Here is a 24440-nt window from a genome sequence, read left to right on the forward strand (position 1 = left end):
GGAATCATTAAGAAAGATAATAAGACAGAAAATATCATATTGCCTCTATAGAAATCCATAGTACGCCCACATCTTGAATACTGTGTGCAGATGTGGTCCCCCCCCCAATCTCAAAAAAGATATATTGGAATTGGAAAAGGTTCACAAAAAGGCAAGATTAATACGGCTGGGACTTTTCAGTTTGGAAAACAGACGACTAAGGGGGGATATGATACAGATCTATAAAATCATAACTGGTGTGGAGAAAGTAAATAAGGAAGTGTTATTTACTCCCTCTCATAACACAAGAACTAGGGATCACCAAATGAAATTAATAGGCAGCAGGTTTAAAACAAACAAAAGTATTTTTTCACACAACACACAGTCAACCTGTGGAACTCCTTGCCAGAGGATGTTGTGAAGGCCAAGTATATAATAGGGTTCAAAAAAGAACTAGATATTAATGGAGGATAGGTCCATCAATGGTTATTAGCCAGGATGAACAGTGATGGTGTCCCTAGCCTCTGTTTGCCAGAAGCTGGGAATGGGCGACAGGGGATGGATCACTTGATGATTACCTTTTCTTTTCATTCCTTCTGTGGCACCTGGCATTGGTCACTGTCAGAAGACAGGATACTGGGCTAGATGGACCTTTGGTCTGACCCAGTATGGCCGTTCTTATGTTCCACTATTCCTCTCTCAGTTCCTAACAACTAATTTAAAAAAACAGTAACAAAATGGTAGAAGTGGTCTTCCTCAAAAAATTCTCTACTTTTCACCTGTAATTCCATAGCCCCTTGCTCCATTGTGCATGCTGCTGGACACCAGGGATTGTTTTTTTAAGGTGTAAGGTATTCCTCTAGCCTCTGGGACTGCTGCTTTTTCTTCTTCTTTTAAATTCAGAGTCTCTGCACACCTTTCAAACACTTGTGTTAATACTTCCATACACCTTTATAAGAAGAATATTTCATAGCTTAACTCAACACTGCAAAGTTATGGGGATACATTCCACTTATTCTCCTTTGTGGTTGTACCTACAATACCCTGCTTTATGACATGAGAGTTAAATAATTCTTCTGATAAATTACATCAGTTCTTTCCCCCATGTATATTTTGAATAAGATGAAAGGTCAATGAAAAAGGCAACAAGATTGAAGAACTAAAGAGTAAAGTTTTCAGACAGACTGATCATAACAAGACAATATTTTACTCTGGTCTCTGTTTCTGAAGGCATGTGCTAAAGATTTATGGGAACAAGGTGCACAATGAACTATTATATTAAACACTGGAACATTATTTCACCTCAGGCCAAAGATATATACAGTAAAAGCTTTTTTATCCAGCATCCTGGGGGAATGGGGGGGTGCCGGCAAGTGAAAAATTCCAGTTAACTAAGAGGGAGGGAGTTTGGTGCAGGAGGGGATGCAGGACTGAGGGTTGGGGTGCTGGATCCGGGCGGCTCCCTGCAAGCAGCAACATGTCCCTGCTGCTTCTAGGCGGAGGTGCAGGTAGGAGGCAATGTGTGCTGCCTCCGCCCACAGGCGCCATCTCTGCAGCTCCCATTGGACATGGGTCCTGGCCAATGGAAGCTGCAGAGCTAGCGCTCGAGGCGAGGCAGGGCGGGGGCAGTGCGCAGAGCTGCATAGCCACGCCTCTGTCTAGGAGCAGCAGGGACATGTCGTCGCTTGCGGGAGCCACCCAAAGTGATTGCCATCTAGATTCAGCACCCCGAATCCCCTCCCACATCCCAGCCCTCTGCCCCGAGCCCCCCCTACACCTAAACTCCCTCCCAGAGCCCGCACCCCGCACCTCCTCCCACGCCTCAACCCTGTGCCCCAGCCCTGAGCCTCTCTTGCACTCCGAACTCCTTGTGACTATTCCTCCACCTAAGAGCAGCAGGGACATGTCATCGCTTCCAGGGAGCCACGTGGAGCCAGGTAGGGAGCCTGCCAGCCCCACACCAACTGGATTTCAATGAAGATCAGAAATGCCGGTTTATAGAGCTTTCTGGTTGGTAAAGTGCTGGATAACACAGCTTTCATTGTACACAGAATTTGTACTGAAGTGCAAAACTGACATAAAATGCCTAGATAATAGTATTCCTATTTCAGTAGTTCCAAACACCACGTAAAGGGCTTACAAGAAATTATTACCTGGGTTTCAATAGAGGGAAAATACATATTATAGGCATGTATAATTGTATCTGATGAATATTTGGTGTTTCAGACAAAAAAGTAGAAAATTTTCAAAAGACAGCAAAATGTACAACCATACACAGCACTCACATGAATAATTCATAGACTTCATTGGGATTACTCATTAGTAATTGTCACAGAAATGGGCCGTGAGTGGTGGAAACACTTGTCTTATTCAGGATATTCCATCCCTGCTAAATCCATTCAAATAGTGAAACTCTCCTAATATTCATTTCTTCATAGTTCTTTTCTTATCCCCTACTTTACTAGATCAAAAGAGCTGTTTTTATTTTTATACTCAAAAACCAACTATATATTTTAGCACTAATAATTGTAGATGGAATGAAATGTAAGAACAATGGAAAGATGATTAAGTTTAAGTGGTGCTGGTTGCTTTTTATAACAAAAAAAGAGAAAGTGATGGTCAAAAATAAAAAAGTAACAATCTCAGTAAAATTGGAAAAGAAAAAGAAAAGCCATGGAACAACATTTAAATTATAAGAGAGTTTATTCTCCATTATAAAAGTTTATATACCTATCATTTAATAATTTAAAAACAATGGCTTACGTAAAGGGCTAGAATGGCGTGAAGGGGCCCTTAAAACCCTGGTTCAAATTATGGGAGGATTCTCCTGGTGCAGGCACTTAGGAAGACAGCCACAAGGCTTACTTCTGAGGACCCATCTGCAAGCTCTGGCATATGGAGAATGGGACTGGGGATTGGATGAGTGCCAGTGACAGGATTTCAGCACACAATGATGTGAAAATTCCTTGTAGCACCATAGCCCATAGGGCAGCCTGGGGAGATGGCTGTAAGTTAGACAGCTCTGAATGCTGTCTAATCATGCTGTGGACGCTGGAACAACTTAGGGTAAGAATGGCACAAAGGAGTCTCAAAGCTACCTTAGCCCCCTTCCCTCCTGGGCTGCGAGTTCTGGGCTAAAACACAGAATAGAATCAAACCACTAATATGTAAAAATCCATGGAAAAGTTTTGCTTAGTGAAAGACAGGGGAAAGAGATAAGTTTTTTGTCACAGGAATCATGGCAGTGGAAAACATACAGCCTTTGGAATAGGCACTGTGGAAAAGTTAAATGTAGGTAAGGTATAAAGTGGAAAATGGTAAGTTTCAGAAGAAATCTGAAGCAGACATGGGTCCAAGGTAACAAGTTGGAAGTCTAGATCTGGATTTCCCACAATCTGAGTGTTGTACTAGCCAAGCAAGGTACGAACAAACTTCAACAGGACTTTATTTTTTAAAGTGGAAACCTCTTTTCCAAGCTGCCACTGCATCCTCAGTAGCTCTCCCTCAGCCTCTCAACTCCTCCCCCCTCCTTCCTGTTTCCTGTCCTTACAGACTCCCAACAGCCAGTGCTCCCAATTCTAATAATTACAAGCACCATCTAAACACCACACTGAGTTTTTGTTTTGCTTTGACCCATTACGCAAGTATGCATCCACGAAATTCAACTCTGGATCTGAATTATTCCACAGATTCAGATCCATCTCTAATAAAAACTCATTTAATCATGGCCTGGAGCCCAGATGCTTTTTTTAACTGTCTGAAAACTACTTAAACATACAGCTCCCTTCTTCGTTCTGCTGTATAAAAAATGTCTTTTTATTCATACAAACTTTTATGAGAAAAAATGTTACAGCACTGAAACTTCTGCAGAGTAAGAGAAATATGCACTACTAGACGTACCACTTTAAAAAACTTACTGGGAGACTTTTCCTCCACCTCTGTAGGCTCTTTTTTTTCTGCTTTTGGTGGGCCTTTGATTTTGTATATCAGTGAACGAAGTTTGCCCATCCAGGAAGTGTCTTCATCCATCTCCTCTTCTTCTTCGAGTGGAATACCTAACATGCAGTAAAACTAATTAGAAACAAACCATATGCCTTCAAGATAAAATTGTTCAACACACATACTTAAAAAAAAATCCACAACATGTACTGCATAAGGTTAAGAAATCTGTAGATTAGGAATATTGAAAATAGCTTTTAACCAGCGGATTTCTAGAATGTTAGCTATAGTAGTACCCCTCAAAACAGCAAATTTACTACAGTTATAGTATAAATATTACAAATAATCAGATATATAATACTCCTTATGAACATCAGTAATTGATTCCCCTAGTATAACAGGGGAAACAACTATAAAACTATTGTTTTAGGAAGATTCTACTGCAATTAATGATGACACAAAAGTCCTGTAAGATTTGGCTCGGGTTTAGGGAGAGTTTAACAATATATTCCTCTGAATGGGATGATTTAAAGGGGTTGTTTGATGCTTTTATTTATTGGCTGGTGGAGTTTGTTTCTTGTTAAAGGACCCTGAGAGGTGGGAGGATACCAGAGCTTGGGCTCAAGCCCAAGCCTGGAAGTCTACACAGCAATGAAACGGCCCTGCAGCCTGAGCCCCGTGAGCCCGAGTTGGCTGGCACGGACCAGCTACGGGTGTCTAGTTGCTGTGTAGACAGACTCTCACAGCACCTAGAGCTGACCAAACTGTGTCTGAACCATGCTTAAAGAGATGCTCCATCCCTTATAGCTCCTATGTGTGACGGGACTGTGTATGCATATTCTCCACTGAGCAACTGATATGTTCCCTCCAGACCAGGAACACAGGGGTAAAAGTGATCTTTCCCTATAATTGATGCTACCAGTTGTTTCATGCTGTGGTGGAGTCAGACACTTGAATGGAGAGCAGGGAGCCTCTCTCTCCAACTGGCAGCCAGGCAGTGTGGAGGAGGAAGCAGTCTGATTCAAATGAAAAGAAGACAAAATCCAGACAGGATGGGGGCGGGGGGAAGGGAGGAGTAGATTAGGACACAGAATCAGGTAAGAGTGGGACCAGAAGTGAGGACGGAAACTGGGACTGGCTGGGCAAGGAAGCTGCAATCTGGAGGGAGGGAAAGCTGAGACTGGAATCCAGGCTGCAGGGAAGGGGAATGGGACTGAGAGATCATGAGGGAAACAGAGAGGGGAACTAGGGTTCAGTTGGCTGGAGGGAGATGTGGGACGCTGAGATCATATGAGGAGCTGAGGTGTCGGGGGAGAACTCGGACTGGCTGTGCAAAGAGACAAGGATCCACAGAGGGGAGCAGACTGCAGCAAAGAGTCAGCAGGAAGGGGATGGGTGAGATTGGATTGGATAAGCCTAAGGAGAGAGACTAGAACTGGGAGTCAGTGGGAGGAGCAGAGGACAAGCTGGATGAGGAGCTGGGAGAAAGTAACTAGGATTGGCTGGGCAAGCAGACTGGGATTGGATGTGGGGAGGGGGAGAGAGGGACTAAGAGAACCTGGAGGTGGAGACTAGGATTGCTTGGCAAGGAGACTGTGGTTAGTATAAGAAGCCTGAGCAGTGAAGACTGAGACCGGGTAGGTAAAGAGAGTGGGACTGGAAAAAGGAGATGAGAGTGGGGAAAAGACAGACCTGGGTCAAGAATAAATTGGATGATATGTAGTGCAGAAGGGGTCAAATCTGGGGGAAAAGAGGCAACAGGGTCTGTGTTCATTAGATCTACTCTCCTCCAGAGCCTGGAATGAAACCCAAGATTCCTGAGTTTCACCAGATCTCTCTGAAACACACTGCCAGTGTCCTATCCCCCTCTAATGTTGACCTGCAAAGACGTTTACAACCTACTACTTCTATCAGTTACCCCATTAACTCAAATGGCAGAGTTCTGTGAAGTTCCAACTCTTAGGGTTCCAACTCTGCAGAAGAAACATATAGGTGTCAAGAAGATATCACATTATGGAATTTCTGAATTTTCAGTTTGCTTTTTAAAAAATCTAGGAAATTGCACACAAACAGCTATGTTAAAAGAACAACTGTTAAGGTTGCAAAGTCAAGCATTCAGAAGTTAAGAAATGCCAGAAGCAAAGTTGCCTGTGTATCCTTCATTCAGCTAATTTCTACGTATGCATTATACTTTCCTCAATTACATTGTCACAAACTATTTTTCTACTTAGCATTCTGAGAGTACTTAGCATTTTATACCACTTAATATGTTCGCACTACAGCTCCCACTGACTTCAGTTGCATATGTGAGTGCTAAGCACTTTTGTAAATTAGATCCCAGGGTCCCTAATCAGAAAATCAGGAACACAAATGATTATCACTTGTGAAAAGTTTGGTATCCATGACTTGCCTCACACAGAAACTATCTCGCAGAGATAGATTCCACTTCTCCAGGAAATCATTCAACTGATTTAACCATAAGATCATCCTTTCTCTTCCTACAATCCCCTGCCTCATTCATTACACACCTTCCAATCTCCTAGCGGAACCCCTGCCACACAATCCACACTGTAGGGTATATATATATATGTGCACTACATTTAAAAACCTGTGACTGGCCCTTGCCAGCTGACTCCGGCTCACAGGACTCAGGTTTGCTGGGCTGTTTAATTGCCACGTAGACATTCAGGCTTGGGCTCCAGCCTGAGCCCTGGAACTCCACAAGTGGGGAGGGTCCCGGAGCTCAGGCTCCAGCCTGAGCCTGAATGTCCACACCGCAATTAAGCCCAAGCCCTGTGAGCCTGAGTCAGCTGGCCAGCCATGGGTGTTTAATTGCAGTGCACACATAGTGTGCAGGTGGTAGAGTCCCCTTTGCTATGCCAGAGGTTGGTCCTGGCTTGCACCACCAGAATTGGAGTCCTCTTGGACTATGATTGGAGGGACTGCATGGACGCCCATGATGCTCAGCCAGCGCATGGGGTTATCATTGTCATCTGGTCCAGGAGGTGACGGTGGCCTTGCCTCCTTCTGCTTCTCTTGTCTTCCTGGAGCAGGTCCTGTGGGAAACTGCTCCCCAGCCACCCCTCACCCCTGGCCCTCCAGAACTTGACTTCAGACCCCTGCCCTGTGAGCCACCCTGGCCTCCCTGACGGGCAACCTAAGTCAGCTGAACAACATCCAGCCAGTCCTTCTCCAAACCATGCCCAGGAAAACACCTGTATGCACTTGTGCTTCATACGATTCACTTCTTCGTCCTTGTGTCCTGCCCTGACACCAAGTGGCAGGACCAGCCACCTGTTGCCTCTTTCAGCACTTGCAGAACCTCTCACTGAGGTTCTGGCTGCACTTCTCCCCGGACCTCCTGATTTTTGCACACCCCATCTGTGGCTTCACAACACCTCCTCCTCGACCTCCTTCCAGCACTGGCCAATACGGCCATCACACCAGGTGGAGGAAGCTAGAGATGGGCTGCTCTGCATCTGCGAAGCCTACATTCAATCCCTTGTTTGATCGTGCCTCCAAACAGAGTTCCTCTGGGCGGTGTCTACTGCCTCCTCAGAAGCCTTTGAGGAGCAGTGGGCACTGTTGGAGTTCTCTGTTTACTGTCCCCTTCATGTTCTTTGATTTTTGCCTTATGACCTTCACTCCCATCCCTGTTTTTTCATTTGTTGTCTCCACCATTTAGTTGTGGCCCAGGTCCACTGGTACCTCCCTCTGGGTTAAGTGAGAGGGACTTTAGGAATGGGTGGGCTTAGGCCAACCACTTCCCGGTACCCAGAATACAATTTATGCAACAAATGAAGCAGTGTCCAACAAGTGAAGCAGAACCTTCACTACACAACCCTGAACCATCCCAAGAGCACGTCCATTCTGTGCACGGAAGCAAGAGTCCTGTGGAAACAATAGTGTGTGCTCATGTAACTAAAAAATATATCACAACACATTCACACAAGGGGGCCAAATTAAGGTTGCACAGGCAACTTTAATTCTGGCATTTCCTAACTTATGAAGCAAAACGAACAAAAAAGGTATGCCCCCTCTCCCCCGTGTAATATATAATTATGTCTAGCGGGTCAGTCTCCATTTACAGCTGTAAGTCTAATTAATTTTTAGGGTATCCAGAACTTCTTCCCTGGTGATTTTTTTGTTATTTAAATTTAATTAATCACCATCATCTCCTCCTCCTTCTTCTAATATCAGGGCTAGGTAGGGCTGAAAATTTAAATAATATATAATAAAAATGTTCAATTCAATTAAAACTTTACAATGGAAATAAACCATGACACACACTTTAGATACTTTCGGGACTTAGAAACGCCAGGAACAGTCATTCGATACATAACACAACTAAAATGAAGTAAGTTATGTCTTCAGTATCTTGCTTGCTATGGAAAAGAATCAGAACTAAAATGTATAATGTTCAATCAGTGAAAAAAATAATTTGCCTCTCACCACAGTGAATTAGAAGATCATCGTGAAACTCATATAGCTCTTCCCGAATCTCCTCTGGACAGGGACAATCTTCTCTCAGTTGAAAATTTAGCAACATATTAATCTTTTAAGGACAAAAATAAACCCAAATATTTAGGACTGCACAGGGGCCTACACAGAGTACAGTAACACAGACATACTTTACTGTTACTTATTTACACTTGGTTCTCAAAAGAACTGGCTTTAGGATTTTAATTATGATTCGGGCTGTCAAGCAATTAAAAAAATTAATTGTGATTAATCATACTGTTAATAATAGAATACCATTTATTTAAATATTTTTGGATGTTTTCTACATTTTCAATTATATTTATTTCAATTACAAAACAGATACAAAGTGTATAGTGCTCACTTTATTTTTATTACAAATATTTGCACTGTAAAAAGCAAATTGTATTTTTCAATTCACCTAATACAAATACTATAGTGCAATCTCATTATCATGAAAGTTGAATATACAAATGTAGAATTATGTAGAAAAAAATAACTGCATTAAAAAATAAAACAATGTAAAACTTTAAGGCCTACAAGTCCACTCAGTCCTACTTCTTGTTCAGCCAATTGCTCAGGCAAACAATTTTTTTTACTTTTGCAGGAGATAATGCTGCCCGCTTCTTGTTTACAATGTCACCTGAAAGTGAGAACAGGTGTTTGCATGGCATTGTTGTAGCCAGCATCTGGCAGGTAAATACCTGCCAGATGAGCTAAAGATTCATATGTCCCTTCATCCTTCAATCACCATTCCAGGGGACATGCGTCCATGCTGATGACTGATTCTGCTCAATAACGATCCAAAGCAGTGCAGACCAACATGTTCATTTTCATCATCTGAGTCAGGTGCCACCAGCCAAAAGCTGATTTTCTTTTTTGGTGGTTCAGGTTCTGGTAGTTTCTGCATCAGAGTGTTGTTTTTTTAAGACTTCAGAAAGCATGCACCACACATCGTCCCTCTCAGATTTTGGAAGGCACTCCAGGTTCTCCTCCAAGGAGTTCAGCCACAAATTTAATTGACGCTTTTTTTTTTTTTTTAACAAGCATCATCAGCATGGAAGCTTGTCCTCTGGAATGGTGGTCAAAGCATGAATATTTAGCATATCTGGCATGTAATACCTTGCACTGCTGGCTACAAAAGTGCCATGCGAACGCCTGTTCTCACTTTCAGGTGACACTGTAAATAAGAAGCGGGCAGCATTATCTTCTGTAAATGTAAACAAACTTGTATCTCTCAACGATTGGCTGCACAAGAAGTTGGACTGAGTGGACCTGTAGGCGCTAAAGTTTACATTGTTTTGTTATGGAGTGTAGGTATGTAACAAAAAATTCTACATTTGTAAGTTGCACTTTCACGATAAAGAGATTGCTTGTATGAGGTGAATTGAAAAATACTACTTTTGTTTGTCATTTTTACAGTGCAAATATTTGTAATCAAAAGTATTATAAAGTGAGCACTGTACGCTTTGTATTCTGTGTTGTAACTGAAATAAATATATTTTAAAACGTAAAAAACAAATCCAAAAATATTTAACAAATTTCAATTGGTATTCTATTGTTTAACAGTGCAATTAGAACTGTGATTAATCACAATTAATTTTTAAAATGTGATTAATTTTTAAAAGTTAATTATGTAAGTTATCTGCGATTAATCAACAGCCCTCATTATGATTCATATAAAAAGATTCCCAACAATAAAAAAAGTTTTAGAGGAGACATTAGCCAATTGTCTTGAAAAAGTAAACAAACATTCCCAAAGCCCTACATAAGTAAAACAGAAAAAACAAACTATCAAAAAATTAGCTCTATAACAAACCTGATGCCTGCTACCTTTTGCATGCATCTCTAATGCAGTACACACAAAAACTATGAAGCAAATAACAGGTAAATTAATTGACTCTGGTGTTTCATAGATTTCCAACAAATCAGAACATTTTTCTCTCTCTCCTTGAATTTTCCTCCCCGCAAAACTGAGGAACTACTTTTAGAAATGGAGAAGTCAGTTGGTTACAAGATAAGTCCATTTTCATGCATACCAACAGTACTTGCAAAGCAAAAACTGGTAGGTTCACAGAGCTCCATTCAGGGGTCTAAGGTCAATATTTTCAAACCTATGCGTGAAAGTTAAGTTCTTAGATCCACATTTAGTCACTTCTATAAAAGTGGCCTGATTTTCAAAGAAGTTGACTGCCTGTAGTTCCTATTAACTTCAGCACCTTTACAAAATTAGGCAGACTTTAACTATGGATATAGGATCCTACATTCAGGAATTCAGGTTTGAAAATTTTGGCTTGTAACATCTTGTGGCAGCCTAATAAACTATTTCATAAGATGTTCCATCTCTCCCAGGGTCAAAATTCTAGTTTAGGAGTTAGACAATTCTACCTCTTCCTTTCCTCACTTATCACACTTTAAAAAAACCCTCCTGTCCTTTATTTTACCTGTTCTTGAGGGGGAGAGCGAAATTCCTTCGTCTTCTTGGCAGTCAAAGCAGCAGACATGTTTAATGCTTGCATGAGTTCATTGTACCTGTATTTCTGATTATATTGCAGCTTTGACACATAATTATCTGCAAATGATACAATAGCTTCAACCCTGTGTCGCAGCTCACAGTCACAGAAATAATTGAGTAGCTCACACATCTAGCATGAAAAAAATAGAGGAGAGTTAAATATCTTAATTGAGAATCTAAACCATAAACTCTAAAATGAAAGAACAACAATGAACACTGCACACTAATACGAAAGGTTCTTCTATTTGCCAGGCAATAAAAATTAGAATAATAAAAATATTTATTTTTTCACTAACTCTGATTTTTAACAAGTAATAATAAATATATACAGATATTTTATTATTATGATCTACATTATTTTGCATTTATACACTGCCTTTCATTGGATGCTGTCAAAGTGCTTTATAAATGTTTCTTCTCTCCCATAACATGCATGTCAAGTACCTTGCATGTGAAGTGATTTGCTCAAGGTCACACAGCAAGTCAATGATGGAGCCAGGACTAGAACCTGGGAGTCCTGAATCCCAGGTTACTGGCTGCAAACACTAGACGTCATACCCTATTCTTGTTTCATCAGTATTACATTTGATATACATTTACTTTAAAATGGTCACCTGGAGTTTAACAGATTCAGGTAATCTTGTCTGCACTAAGCCTTTCATCGGCGGTTTAGTTTCCTTTAATGCCTCTTCCCCAGCTTCCACAGCTTTTTCTTCAATCTGTGTAACTTCCTCCTTATCCGTTTTCTCTTCTGTTTCTTCCTTGTGCTCTCCAAACACATTGGGATCAATAAGAAGTAAAATCTGTTTCACATCATCATCATCAAAAACCCCCATTACAAGTAAAGTTCCTATAAGTTTAAGAACAGGAACAAACTGGAATTCAACTTTCCCTCCAACAGGGTCTCGGATATGAACACCACTACAGTGTACTGCCTCTGTCAGCATGCTTATGGCCTTGGTTTTGAGTATCTCAAGTGGTATCTCTGGACTGGGCTTCTGATGTTCTTCACTGGCCACAATGAAACAAGGAGTAGAAAAATTAAAACCTGGTTTCAAACAAGTGCTAAGCCCAACTCCTGGTAACCCATGTCTCTTTGATTCATCAGGATATAATTCAATTTTTCTAGTTTCATCTGTAATTGGAATGATAAATTCATTGTTCATCATAAGCTTGGCTTCTTTGGCACGTTCCAAATGAATACTGATAAGTAGATCATAGAATCCAGCGCGTAAGAGTCCAGGTAAATACTGATTATCTATTGTGTAAAATAACTGAGATAGGTCCACATGGCTACAGAGTGCATAAGCAACTCTATTATTACCCAGTGCACAAACTGAGCTATAGAGTTTTAAAGTGTGGTAGTGAAATTGCAGCAAATCCTCTTGTTCACATAGCTCCAATATATCAACACACCTGTAATGCAAACCAAAGAAACATGACAGTGAACATCATAAATGAGATTTCATTAAATACATCCACAAACAAACTGGGGGAAAATAGGAATAATGGTATAATGAGTTAAAGGATAAGGTTTTGATTAGTTCTGTTTTACACTACATGTATTCACTTTAGTACCTAATAATCGCTATGTCCACATCACCTAACCAGCAAGTGTCAGAGTAACAGCCGTGTTAGTCTGTATTCGCAAAAAGAAAAGGAGTAAATGTGGCACCTTAGAGACTAAGGTGCCACAAGTACTCCTTTTCTTTTTGCGAATACAGACTAACAAAAAGAAAAGGAGTACTTGTGGCACCTTAGTCTCTAAGGTGCCACAAGTACTCCTTTTCTTTTAACCAGCAAGTGATAATTTAGAAATCCCTAGTAAGGAGAGGACAAATACTGAAATAAAAGGGATATGGCAGATAAGTTATCTAATATATGGAAAAGCTTTCAGAGCACCTGAGTACCCATTCAAGAATATTAATTTTCAAAAGACAATATTTTACTTTAAAGGTCCAAAACACTTCAGTAACATCAATATAAGATGCAGTGTTTTTGGAGCCTTTCTGAAGAATATTGTAGTATTTCTGGATAAAGTACACTATGTTTAGCTCTTTTTCTTGAACCAAATTTCACTAAAATTGACCTATCAAAAGCAGAATTATTAAATCAGTCTGCAAAAGAAATATGGTTAAAAAACTACATTTTTGCACAGGATCAAGTTATGCATATTAGAATATCAAATAAAACAGCCAAAACTACATTACTGTAACTCTGAAGATAAAATTGAACATTCAGTGCAATTTAGAGGGAGTTTAGCTTTCTAAAATATTATTTCAATCAAGAATATGTAGTTTAATGACTGTAAAACTAAAGTAGATTATAGGAAAATATTAAATACTTTTAAAAACAACACAAAGAAGCAGAATTACAGCATTTGCATGTAATTTATATTTGTGTTTTGAACTGGGTGAAGATTCAATCCAAAGTATTTTAGAAGGTCTAGCTCTATCTTTTAATGAAACAAAATCAGATATTCTCCTAATGTCTGTAAAGGGTTCTATTTTACCTACAGTAAAGTGATCAAATGGCATCAAGATTATTTGGCTTTTAATATCTATTTAAATCACATATATACTGGATGTTAGTTACAGTAAATGAGATCAGAAATTCTAAATGACTGTCAAAGTAATTCAGACTACAGCCTGACTGTACTCCTAGGCATTGAGGACACCACTCTGAAAGAGGGACCTCAGTCAGCTACCCCTACATATTTCCTTCACAAGAAAACCACTGTGGTTCTCTCCAAATGTACCTGTTCTCCTCTGGAATATGAAGTGCCATCATTTGCAGTGGCTCCAGACACTGCACTACCCAACCATGGCGTTCACTGATACGCTCAGTCTCCACCTTCAGGAAGCTGTTAGGCATTCTGCTCCAGAGCACAGGTGTAATTGTTTGCACATCAAGGCGTGGGGGGCACTGAGGAATGGGATTTTTCTCTTCACTTTTAAAGATGGCTGCTGATAAAGGCATGGTGTTCTGCAATAAATAAATTGGAAAATTAAAAAGAAAATATTTTAAATTGTTTACCAACATCTTATGGCACAAATATTACCATGTATAATGGTTTAAAACACACACAGACACACACTCTTAAATATGTGGCTTCTGTATAACAGTAGTTATTTTTCACTAGTCACTGGGAGACTCCCACTGAGGATTACAGAAATTTATAAATTTGCAAATAAGCAAACAAACTCAACTTTAAAGATATCAAGGGTACTTAATTTATTTTGACAAATGTAGTTTTGTTTTAGAACATGGTCCATCTTGCTCAATATCCTATCTATGACAGTAGTGTGTTCCAGAACATAAGGAAGAGCATACAGAACACAGCAATTATGGAGTGATCCACACACCTTCCCTGCATGACTTCTGGTAGTCATAGGGTTAGGGTTGCCCCAAGCGTGGGGTTGCATACCTGATCATCTTGGCCAAAAGCCATTGATGGATCAATCTTCCATGAACTTATCCAGTTCTTTTTTGAACTCAGTTATGTTTTTGGCCATCACACCATCCCATTGCAATCCACAGTTTATCGATGTGTTGGGTGAAAAAGTATTTCCTCTTTTTTGTATTAAATCTGCTACCTATTAATTTCAGTAGGTGTCCCCTGATTTTTTATATTGTGGGAAAAGATAAATAACATTTGTCTATTCACTTTTTCCATACCATTCATGATTTTATAGACCTCTATTGTATTTCCCTTTAGTCATTTCTTTTCTAAACTGAACAGCCCTAATCTTTTTAGTCTCTCGTCGCATGGAAGCTGTTCCATAATTTTGATAATCTTTGTTGCCCTTCTCTGAACATTTTCCAGTTCCACTATATCCTTTTTCAGATGAGGCAAGCAGAACTTGACACAGGATTCAAGATGTATGTGCACAATGGATTTATAAAGTGGCATTACAATCTTTTCTGTCTTCTTTTCTATCCTTTTCCTAATTGTTCTTAACATACTGTTAGCTTTTTTGACCACTGCTGTGCACTGTACAGAAGATTTCAGAAAACAATCTGCAGTGACTCAGAGATCTTTTTCTCGGGTAGTAGCAGCTAATTTAGAATCCATTGTTGTATCTGTATAGTTGGGATTATTTTTTTCAATATGCATTACTTTGCATTTATTAATGTTGAATTTCATCTGCCATTTTTTTGCCCAGTCACGCATTTTTTTAAAATCACTCTAACTCCTGCTTTGGACTTAACTAGGTTGAATAATTTTGTATCATCTACAAATTTTGCCACTTCACTGTTCACCCCATATAATGAACAGCACAGATCCCAGTACAGATCCCTGGGGGAGCCTGCTGTTCACCTCTTTCCATTGTGAAAACTGACCAATTATTCCAACACTTTGTTTCCTGTCTTTTAGCTACTGATGAGCTACTCATCCATGAGAGGACCTTCCCTCCTTAACCTATTTAGTTTCCGTAAGAGCCTTTGGTGAGGGACCTCATCAAAGGCTTTCTAAAATCCAAGTACACTATACTCCCTGGATCACCATTATCCACATCCTCAAAGAATTCTAAGAGACTGGTGAGGCATGAATTCACTTCACAAAAGCCATGTTGACCCTTCCCCAACCAACCATGTTTATCTGTGTGTCTGAGAATTCTGTTCTTTATTATAGTTTCTACAAATTTGTCCTGCACTGAAATTAGGCTCACCTCTTTTGAGAATTATAATTTGCCCTTGTATAATAGTCAATTTACGTGTTTTGTAAAAGTAATTCAGTTTTAACAATACAAGGATCTCACTACCAGGCTTTTCTGTGAGAGTTACCAGATTTAAAATAGCAACATTTATTGATAGAAAACAATTACAAATACCTTTAATTTACCAAGTTCGAAATGAAACAAATTTGTGCTCATAGGTTGTATAAAAACTGCTGGAAATAATTTTGTGGTTGGTTCAACCTGAAAAAATAGATTTATCACAATTAAAAAGGCATAAAGAGTCACTTACCAGTTTATGTCAATATATATATACTGTACTGCAACTTCTACATGTTTATTAAATAATTGTACACAAGGCATTAAATTGCCCATCAGAAGCCAAACTACAGTTTGCCCTATATTGTACTGTACAGTGTACCCCAATCCTTCAAACACTTAGGCACATATTTAATGTTAAGCATGTGAGTGGCCCCATCAGAGTCAAGGGGACCATTCTTGAATTTAAAGGTAAGCATGTAGGTATATGCTTGCAGGATCAGGGTATATATGTATGGTGTGTACTATAAAGTCATCTGTAATGTGTCAGCTATTCTATGATAACCTCTTCTGTTCAAGATGCAGTTTATTACAAACCAAGATTAAGAAAAAAGAAATATCTATTAGGATATAGGTACTCAATCTGGGAAAGAGCTTTGAAATCAAAATTAGGTAAAATTATTTGAATTTAGGCTTTTTTGTTAGGAAAAAAGAGAGGAATCAGGGGTGAAATTCTGTGCAGGAGGGCTGGCTAAAATGGCTTTAACTCACCTCTCAATTCTAGGCAGCTTTGGGGGCCAGAATCACTCAATGTAATTTCGACTGCCCTGGAGGCCCATCTAAATTAAGGCCAACCCTATGGGCAACAGCATTATTTAGTATCTTTGCAGCAATGTGTGCTGAGGCCCTGACCCTGACCCAAACCCCAGCATTTGCCATATACCAAGCCTCGTGATGGAATCCTTTGAAAGCAGCTTTATCATAGAATCATAGAATATCAGGGTTGGAAGGGACTTCAGGAGGTCATCTAGTCCAGTCCCCAATTTTTGCCCCAGATCCCTAAATGGCCCCCTCAAGGATTGAACTCATAACCCCCTGGGTTTAGCAGGCCAATGCTCAAACCACTGAGCTATCCCTCCCCTCCTGTCTCTCTACAACAGTTCTTCCTCTGGCAAGATATGGGGATTTTTGAGTGCCCTTATGCCTACTCTAGCCCCTTCATGTTAGGTAAACTCTAATTTGATATGAACTAAACTTCAATGCCATATTTTTGTAAGGGGGAAGAAATGAGGGGAAATGTATCATTTAGCCAGTGTAATGTAAAGTTTTGTTTCATATTAGGATTATTTATAGTGAATTAACAGTTTCTCATACAAATGTCAAAGGCATAAAAGCTATTATAATTTTTGGAGAACTTGGAATTAACTATTTCCAATTAGATATAGCATTCGTGTCTAGCCCTGACTGATCACAACATATCACACCTTAAAACTGTGACATTGTAATTTACAGAGAAACTTATGTAGACATTTTTTTATTACTTAAAAATTTTCTCTTCTTCCATCTGTATATTTAGATTCCTGGTACTTTACACACAGGAAAAAGTACCAATTTATTTTTAAGAACTCTCTCAAAATATTTCTCAAGTATTTTTCTGTAAATGGAAAAACACCTGACCATGTGGAATGGGATATATTTTTATGGTCTTTCATTTGGTATGTCCTAATTGTTTCACCATTTACAGTGACCCTAAATGAGTAAAATAAACATTTATATCACATCACTGAATATTTCATATAATATGCATGTATACTACACGTAGCATGTATGTGCAGTTAGTGTACTAGATATGCTGTGTATCAGTGTAAAGTGTCACAAGCTAAAAGGTGTGGCAAACTGCTGAAGGCTGCAGAATTGTGCATTGCAAGTTCTGTAGGTCACTCAGACAATCAATTTTATTCTCTAGAAAAACCACAAAATGCCTTAAATGATCATGCAATCACATCCGGCAAAACATACACTGTAGGTATCCAACACGTCCTAAGCTGATGTATTTTAAGGGAAATACACTCTCAGCATTGGGTTAGATACAAAATATATGGATTTCTAGCCCCTGGAAAAAAGCAAAATGTGCAATGGTTATACAGCCTGTGATTTACGCAGTCTTTCCCTAAGAAGCAGGAAAACAAAGCATCATAGATTGGAAAGCAACATTTTAATACAACAAAGTTGGAAAAATACTGAACGTATCCTAGATATTCTTTTGGAAATTGACTAAACATGGTAAAATTCTTTGCTATTTGCTAGTAGATAGGTTGACTAGATAGATAGATACTTACTTTCTCTCTCTCTCAGTTTTAATAATTTACTTTTTATTTTCTAATCCTGTGTGAAGGTCAACACATTGTTACTAGCCTTGAATAAAATAAACTGCCTTCATAAATCTATATTAAAGATCCCATTTCTATTTTTTATGATTTGATATTGGTATGACAATTAATTATAAATGTCTCTATTAAATATATATTATTTTTCATTTCCTCCTTATTATATTAAATATAGAAAAAGGTTTCTGAACTTTCTAACAGTATATAATGAATAGGTCTAGAGCCACTCATTATTTTGGTCACTGGGCCTTTGTGACTGAAGATCCAGCATACAAATATTGCTCCTCTGCTCCACTTAAGAAAATTGAAAAATGGAAATAGTTACAACATTAGAATAACAATTATTTCAGTCTTTGTCCAGGGATCTGGCTGAACGATCAGTCACTTGCCCAAAGGACGTGACTGAAAAAAATCTCATTTATATTTTAGGATTTTCATCCAGAAGTGTTTAAAAAGAAAGACAAAGGCCAAACACAGTTGTTTTCATTATTATTTTGAAAATTAGAGCAAAGAATTAAACAATTTGAAATAGCTTAAAAGTTATTGAGACATGATTCATGTGCAGATTTTTAACTCTTTATTGCCTAAGTACTTTCACAGAAAATACACCTTTATAGGAAGGCTACGCTCTGTTTTTTAGTAGACCAGTTTTAGTAGACCACATTAATTTAAAAAAAAAATCTGAAAACCACTCAATATGTTCAAAAGTGTTTTCTAGGAAAAGAATACTTGAAAAAAGAGAGAAGTCCTTTCATGATATTCTGTTTTAAATTTAGTACAAAGACCCTGAGTTTTAATGGCTTGCACATAATAGAAACATCATTTTGAAAGCTGCCACATCAGGAATAATAATAACGCTAACGTTATCACCACATTTCCCAGGGAGTTCTTTGCAAAATTAAGAAAACACCTAAATGAACTATCCTTGCATCTAACAAACAAGGAATGCTACAAAAAATAACAGACCTAATTGTTCTTATGAGAACAATAAATTCCATGTCTTTATTCAGCAGCTGTTACCTTGATCTAAAACTGGCCATAAAAATCAGGGATCTCACTACAATAGTTTTCAAAGAAAGCAGCACACAGCATTTAATTTAAATATAGTTTAAAGAGTTAAGGGTAATTTTAGTTAACACATACTTTTTTGTGTCTACCCAAGGGTTTTTTGTTAACTTGTTTTTCTATTATTTTTTTTTTAAATAGGATGCCAAAACTGCTTGAGCTCCATTGCAACAGAAACTCTAGTGCACATGGCTCTCTGGCACTGGCAACCATGCTCAGTACCTAACCATGCCACAAGCAATTCTTATTGACATAGTGCCGAAAATAGCTGTGACAGGTAGAAAACCATCTCTGCAGTATGGCTTAAAATCTTTGTAAATCTGGTGGAGCCAACTGGTGTTAGGAACATTGGTAATTTTTTGGCAAACAAGTAGGTTAGGCTATGGTGTAATAAATTAATGATTGTTGTTCATGCCCCATGAAGCACCCGCAGATGGAGGGATAGGCCTTGGGGCCAAGTGCAAGCTTTTGGGAATTGCTTGGTGGGAGTGGGGAAAGAGGCAGATGGCCTGTCTCTGCTCTGGGAAATTCCCAGTACAGTGTATGCTGCTGCTACAGCAGCAACCAGGCCTTAGAATATTCAGAGATTTTGGCACACTGACAAAATTAAGCAATAACAATGCAAGCCAGAAATGGTTTATATTGATTTTCAACACCTTATAACTCATCCAAATTTGAAAAAAATAATAATGGGAGAAGAAAATGGCAGGGGTTTTTCCCTGCAAATTTCAAAGGTCTGCTGCAAACAATGGAAGTGTAAGAGGTTCTCAAAAAAGGATTGCAAGAATTGTTTATAATAGAAAATAACATATAGGGGTCAATACCAGCTCCCTTTATAAAAAAGTGGTCCGCATAAAACATTTGTCTTATGTCGTCTATGTCCACTAGAGGGCAACATTGTCAAAGGCACCATCCAGCAAGCGTTAGTGTTACACGTACAAAGTAGCCTGTTCTAATATGGGGACAAATACAATTTTTTCAACTGTTCTCATTCCTATCTAAAAAGCATACAATTCTATGTGGATATTTTCTAAGTGGAACATCTTTAATATTATCCACCTACAGCTCTTGAAATGTAGATATTTTTTTCATATGGACCTAGTATAGACCTGGGCGTGCAAAATCTCCTGACTAGTTTACCCAACATGTTTAGAACCATTTCCATTTCACACATCCTCAGTGTTGTTTATGTACATTTCATATGATTTACTATAATGGAAAACAAACAATGTGGAACTACTCTCCTGAAGTCAACCAAAATATTGTGTTACAGTTTCCAATAGATGGAAAGAACAGAGGTTCAGTGCCTAGTCCCATGGCTGATCACAAAGCATTCACCTCCATTTATTCAGCTTGCCTGTTAGCTATTTTGCTACTGGCAGGTTTTACAACTTATTAAAACCTGGAATCCAAGCTGGTATTGCGTCAATGTGAACACTCCAAAATAATAAAAGGGGGTAACAAAATACCCTCAAAATAGAAAAACTATTTGAGATGATGCTTCAATCAAGCCACACTCCTCAGTCTATAGTGCTAAGCTTGCTTTTAGCACCCCCAAAAAGCCTCTTACTCAACTTGTGCCTCTGAGTCCTTTAATAGTGTAGTTTTTATTGTTTAATTTATCTAAATGCTATTTAAGTGAATTTGGGGGGAATCCAGAAAAAGGATTGACAAATTGGCAACATTTGAAAAAGCAGTCCTCTAAGTTAATCAGAGAGCAGCTACACACAGTGGGCAACAGCACTGCAAGCTTCCAAATGAGCCTACCCCACTAGGGGTTGAGAAATAAACATTCAAGCACATTCATTCACTGCCTTCTCTTCTAAGGCTATCAAAAAGAGGAGTGAATTAGAACCAAATTTGATGATGGATTTTATTATATATAGACACTTGTCCAGGTTGGAAGCAGAGTGAGACCCACCAGCTCCTTTCATATAGGCCTCCAAATAGCTACCAACTGGCAACAATTTTTGTTCACTGCCATCCAGAGATAGATTCACATGAGTAGTTTATATCCTTTTTTTCAGAAGGTTCTGTATGCTATTATCTGTTGCTAGTGACAGCTTTTTTAGTATATGATGACAATGACTTACTAAATAAGGAATTGTTTTTCAAGTAACTAATATAATTTGTAATAGTTCAGTCTGTTAGGCTCCTTCTGCAGAAGAAAGTGAAGTGGACTGCTGGTACAATAATTCACTGAACATTGTTTTATTGAAATAAACATCTAGATCTGAAATATGGCCATTTCATTGCTAGACTGAATGTTGGATAGCTTGTTTGGAGATCACAGTGCTTTCTAAAAGTCACAGCAGCATGAGAGGGCCCAATCCTGCAAAAGATCCTTGCATACAAATTCTACTGAAGTCAACCGAAGATGTCCCAAATACAGAGGGGCAAAATCAGGTTTAGAGGACAGACAGATTAATCACTCAGTAATTTCTTGTTTAACCAATTTAGAGTAAGTGTTTTAATTGTAAGAAAAATTATAGTTTTTAAAGTTTTCACTTCAGCATTTACACTCCATGTATAGGTTTTGCAAATAAAAAGTTTTCAAAATACTAAAAAGAAAATAAATATTGTCATTATTTTTAAAGTTTAATAACAAGGTTTACTTTTAATTTAAACATTTCCTTGCCATTCCACAAACTCAGATGTGATAGTATTGTGTTAGCTACTGCGTAAATAAAAGCATAAAGTAAACTGACCAGTCTAGTTTCACCATCTAAGCTGAAAAAAGGAGCAAAATGTTTAAGAAATGAAATTTAAGAGTATACTTAACTAGAGATTGAACTAAACCCAGTCACCAGATCCCCAAATTCCAGAGTTCTGGGGGACATACAAAACCTGAACCAAGATCCAAAAGTTGTATATGGTCGCTATTCAAATATTTAGTCAAACCAGATATCCAGATCCAAACTTTGGGGTTCCTGAAATCTGGATTTGATTTCTGAAGCCAAAATCTACCTCCACTCTAAATCATTCCGGCTTCCTTTCTTGATATGTTACATATTAAAGAATGATTTTTAAATAAAATTTAATAAAATAAAAATGATCAAACAAAATGTTGGCATATAGGAGAGACGAACGGTCTGATCAATATTTTTTCCAACAAATATTTTTCTGTTAATATCAGTACTATTTTCTCTGTTTAAAAGAATTATTGGAAACAGGAGAAATGTGGCATTAGATGAGCAGATTTTTCATTTTATCAACACACATTTCAAAAGATAATGATATCAGAAATATGTGCTGTTGTCACAGGAAAGTTAGACATCTGGCGAAGAAAGAAATAATCTTTGTTAAAGCAGCCAACTTGATAGCTAATTTTCTGAAAAGCTGCTAATACCTGATAACAAGTGCCAAGGTCTTTTCCATTGGCTGTGAATGACAACATTCCAGTACCCAGGTCAACTAGGCATCCAATTTCTAAATCAACATTACTGCGACTTGATCTCTGGGAATTAGCAGAAATGTCTCCACCCCAAACCATGTAGCAGTTACTGCGCTTCACACTGAAAGAAAAATATCAAGAACAATGAAAACTAATTATTTGTATGAAAGCTTATGCTCAAATAAATTTGTTAGTCTCTAAGGTGCCACAAGTACTCCTGTTCTATTTGCTAGATTGTGACTGATTAAATATAAAGGTTAAGATGGACATTAAATATTTTTTTTTCCACTAATAACTAGAAATTCTGAGGGAGAGGTCAGATTTTTTACTGTTTTGTTGTCATAATGAAGAAAGAACATCTTAAAATATAAAGGAACTTCGTTTTACTGATCACTGTTTGTACTGATCATTTGTCAAATGAACAACAAACTTACTTTGCAAAGCCATTTCTCACTTGTCCTGGTGTCTTTACTTGCACTTATACCAACGAATCAATATTCGCTTGGACATGGTTCAGTTTGGAAAGGCCCTCTCTAATGTTCTTTGCAGATTTCAAAAACATGAATGAATTTCTTACTTTTCTGAATGCCACTCAGCTGTGACATGCCTGATTTGGAAAGCATGAGTTCACCTGTAGTGATTATTCAGGTGTAACAATGAAAGGAGGAGAGCTGGGCAAATTATTAGTTGAAACAGAATGCCCCCTATCGGACTTTAACAGCACCACCTAAAATTTGTTAATTAACAAATATATGATTTAGTGACTAGTTCCATCTAATACTTGAATTTAAATGAGCATTAGAACATGATCCATTATTACTTCTGTTTCATTCATCTTTGTGGATAATAAAGTAAAATTCCTTTCCAACAACAAGTAAATAGGTAATTTAAAAAATATATTCTTTAATAAGTGATATGCAAGTCCCCTACCTTTCATGAACCCTGCCTCTTTCATCACCTAAAGTAACTGTCACTGTGCTATTTTTGTTTAGGTCGAAATTTTCACTGTAAAAGTGGTAGTCAGGTGTTACCCAGCCAACCCAGACAGAGGATGGGTCTTGACCAGCAAATATTCGCACTGAGTAATAGTACTGAAAAGAGAAAAAGTAGTGGGTCAGTGACAGAAAACTGAATTGTATTATGAAGACAAAAATAAGAAACATTCTTAACAAATACAGGAGGAGACCACCAAATATACATTCAGAATTAAAAAAAAAAAAAAAAAAAGCACAGTTACTGTGCACGCTCTGAAACATGAGAAAATGGTCTCCCCTTATATAGAAATACTACAGTTAGTAAAGTAGCAGTAGTACTACAATAAAGAAAAAATAATCCACAATAAAGACAGGGTTTAGATATATATTTAGAAACATAAACATAGGCACCGAATTTTAAAATTTTGGCCAATGTGGATACACACAAATAAAATCACTGGAAAGTATTTTCCAGGGATTTTCAAGAGACCCTTTTTAAATGAGCATATTACCATGCAGCAAACATTAAGCAATGAAAAGCATAACTGAGCATATTTACTTACTGTTGTAGTGTGAAGAGCAGTTTCTTGGTTCTGTTTTCTGGAGGAAAAAAGTAGCATTGTAGTAATTTGGTAGTGTAAAGCATTAAGTGACACTGTATATATATAGGTTTCAGAGGAACAGCCGTGTTAGTCTGTATTCGCAAAAAGAAAAGGAGTACTTGTGGCACCTTAGAGACTAACCAATTTATTTGAGCATGAGCTTTCGTGAGCTACAGCTCACTTCATCAGCTGTAGCTCACGAAAGCTCATGCTCAAATAAATTGGTTAGTCTCTAAGGTGCCACAAGTACTCCTTTTCTTTTTGTATATATATATATATATTTTGAATACTTGAAATAAATTGCTCATATGGATTAGTTTCTGTTTGTTGGGCAAACAGTACTTTCATGCCCAGAGTCAATGGAATGCAACAACCCTTTCTAGAGAAG

General features: G+C 38.2%; 1 protein-coding gene across 13 annotated transcripts in view; it reads right to left on the bottom strand.

Moving 5' to 3' along the window:
- RYR3 (ryanodine receptor 3) overlaps positions 1 to 24440 on the bottom strand; it is a 564793-nt gene that overhangs the window by 290189 nt on the left and 250164 nt on the right. For all 13 annotated transcript variants that reach the window (XM_075129723.1, XM_075129725.1, XM_075129722.1 and 10 more), the window contains exons 30-38: positions 24014 to 24050; positions 23407 to 23567; positions 22432 to 22597; positions 15748 to 15834; positions 13671 to 13897; positions 11527 to 12328; positions 10842 to 11042; positions 8371 to 8473; positions 3897 to 4034 (exon numbers count right to left, since the gene is read on the bottom strand). In XM_075129723.1, the coding sequence (XP_074985824.1) occupies positions 3897 to 4034; positions 8371 to 8473; positions 10842 to 11042; positions 11527 to 12328; positions 13671 to 13897; positions 15748 to 15834; positions 22432 to 22597; positions 23407 to 23567; positions 24014 to 24050 (1922 nt within the window). The remainder of the gene's footprint in view (positions 1 to 3896; positions 4035 to 8370; positions 8474 to 10841; positions 11043 to 11526; positions 12329 to 13670; positions 13898 to 15747; positions 15835 to 22431; positions 22598 to 23406; positions 23568 to 24013; positions 24051 to 24440) is intronic.

The sequence above is a fragment of the Caretta caretta genome, chromosome 6 (genome assembly GCF_965140235.1).
Source record: "Caretta caretta isolate rCarCar2 chromosome 6, rCarCar1.hap1, whole genome shotgun sequence".
Taxonomy (NCBI): domain Eukaryota; kingdom Metazoa; phylum Chordata; order Testudines; family Cheloniidae; genus Caretta; species Caretta caretta.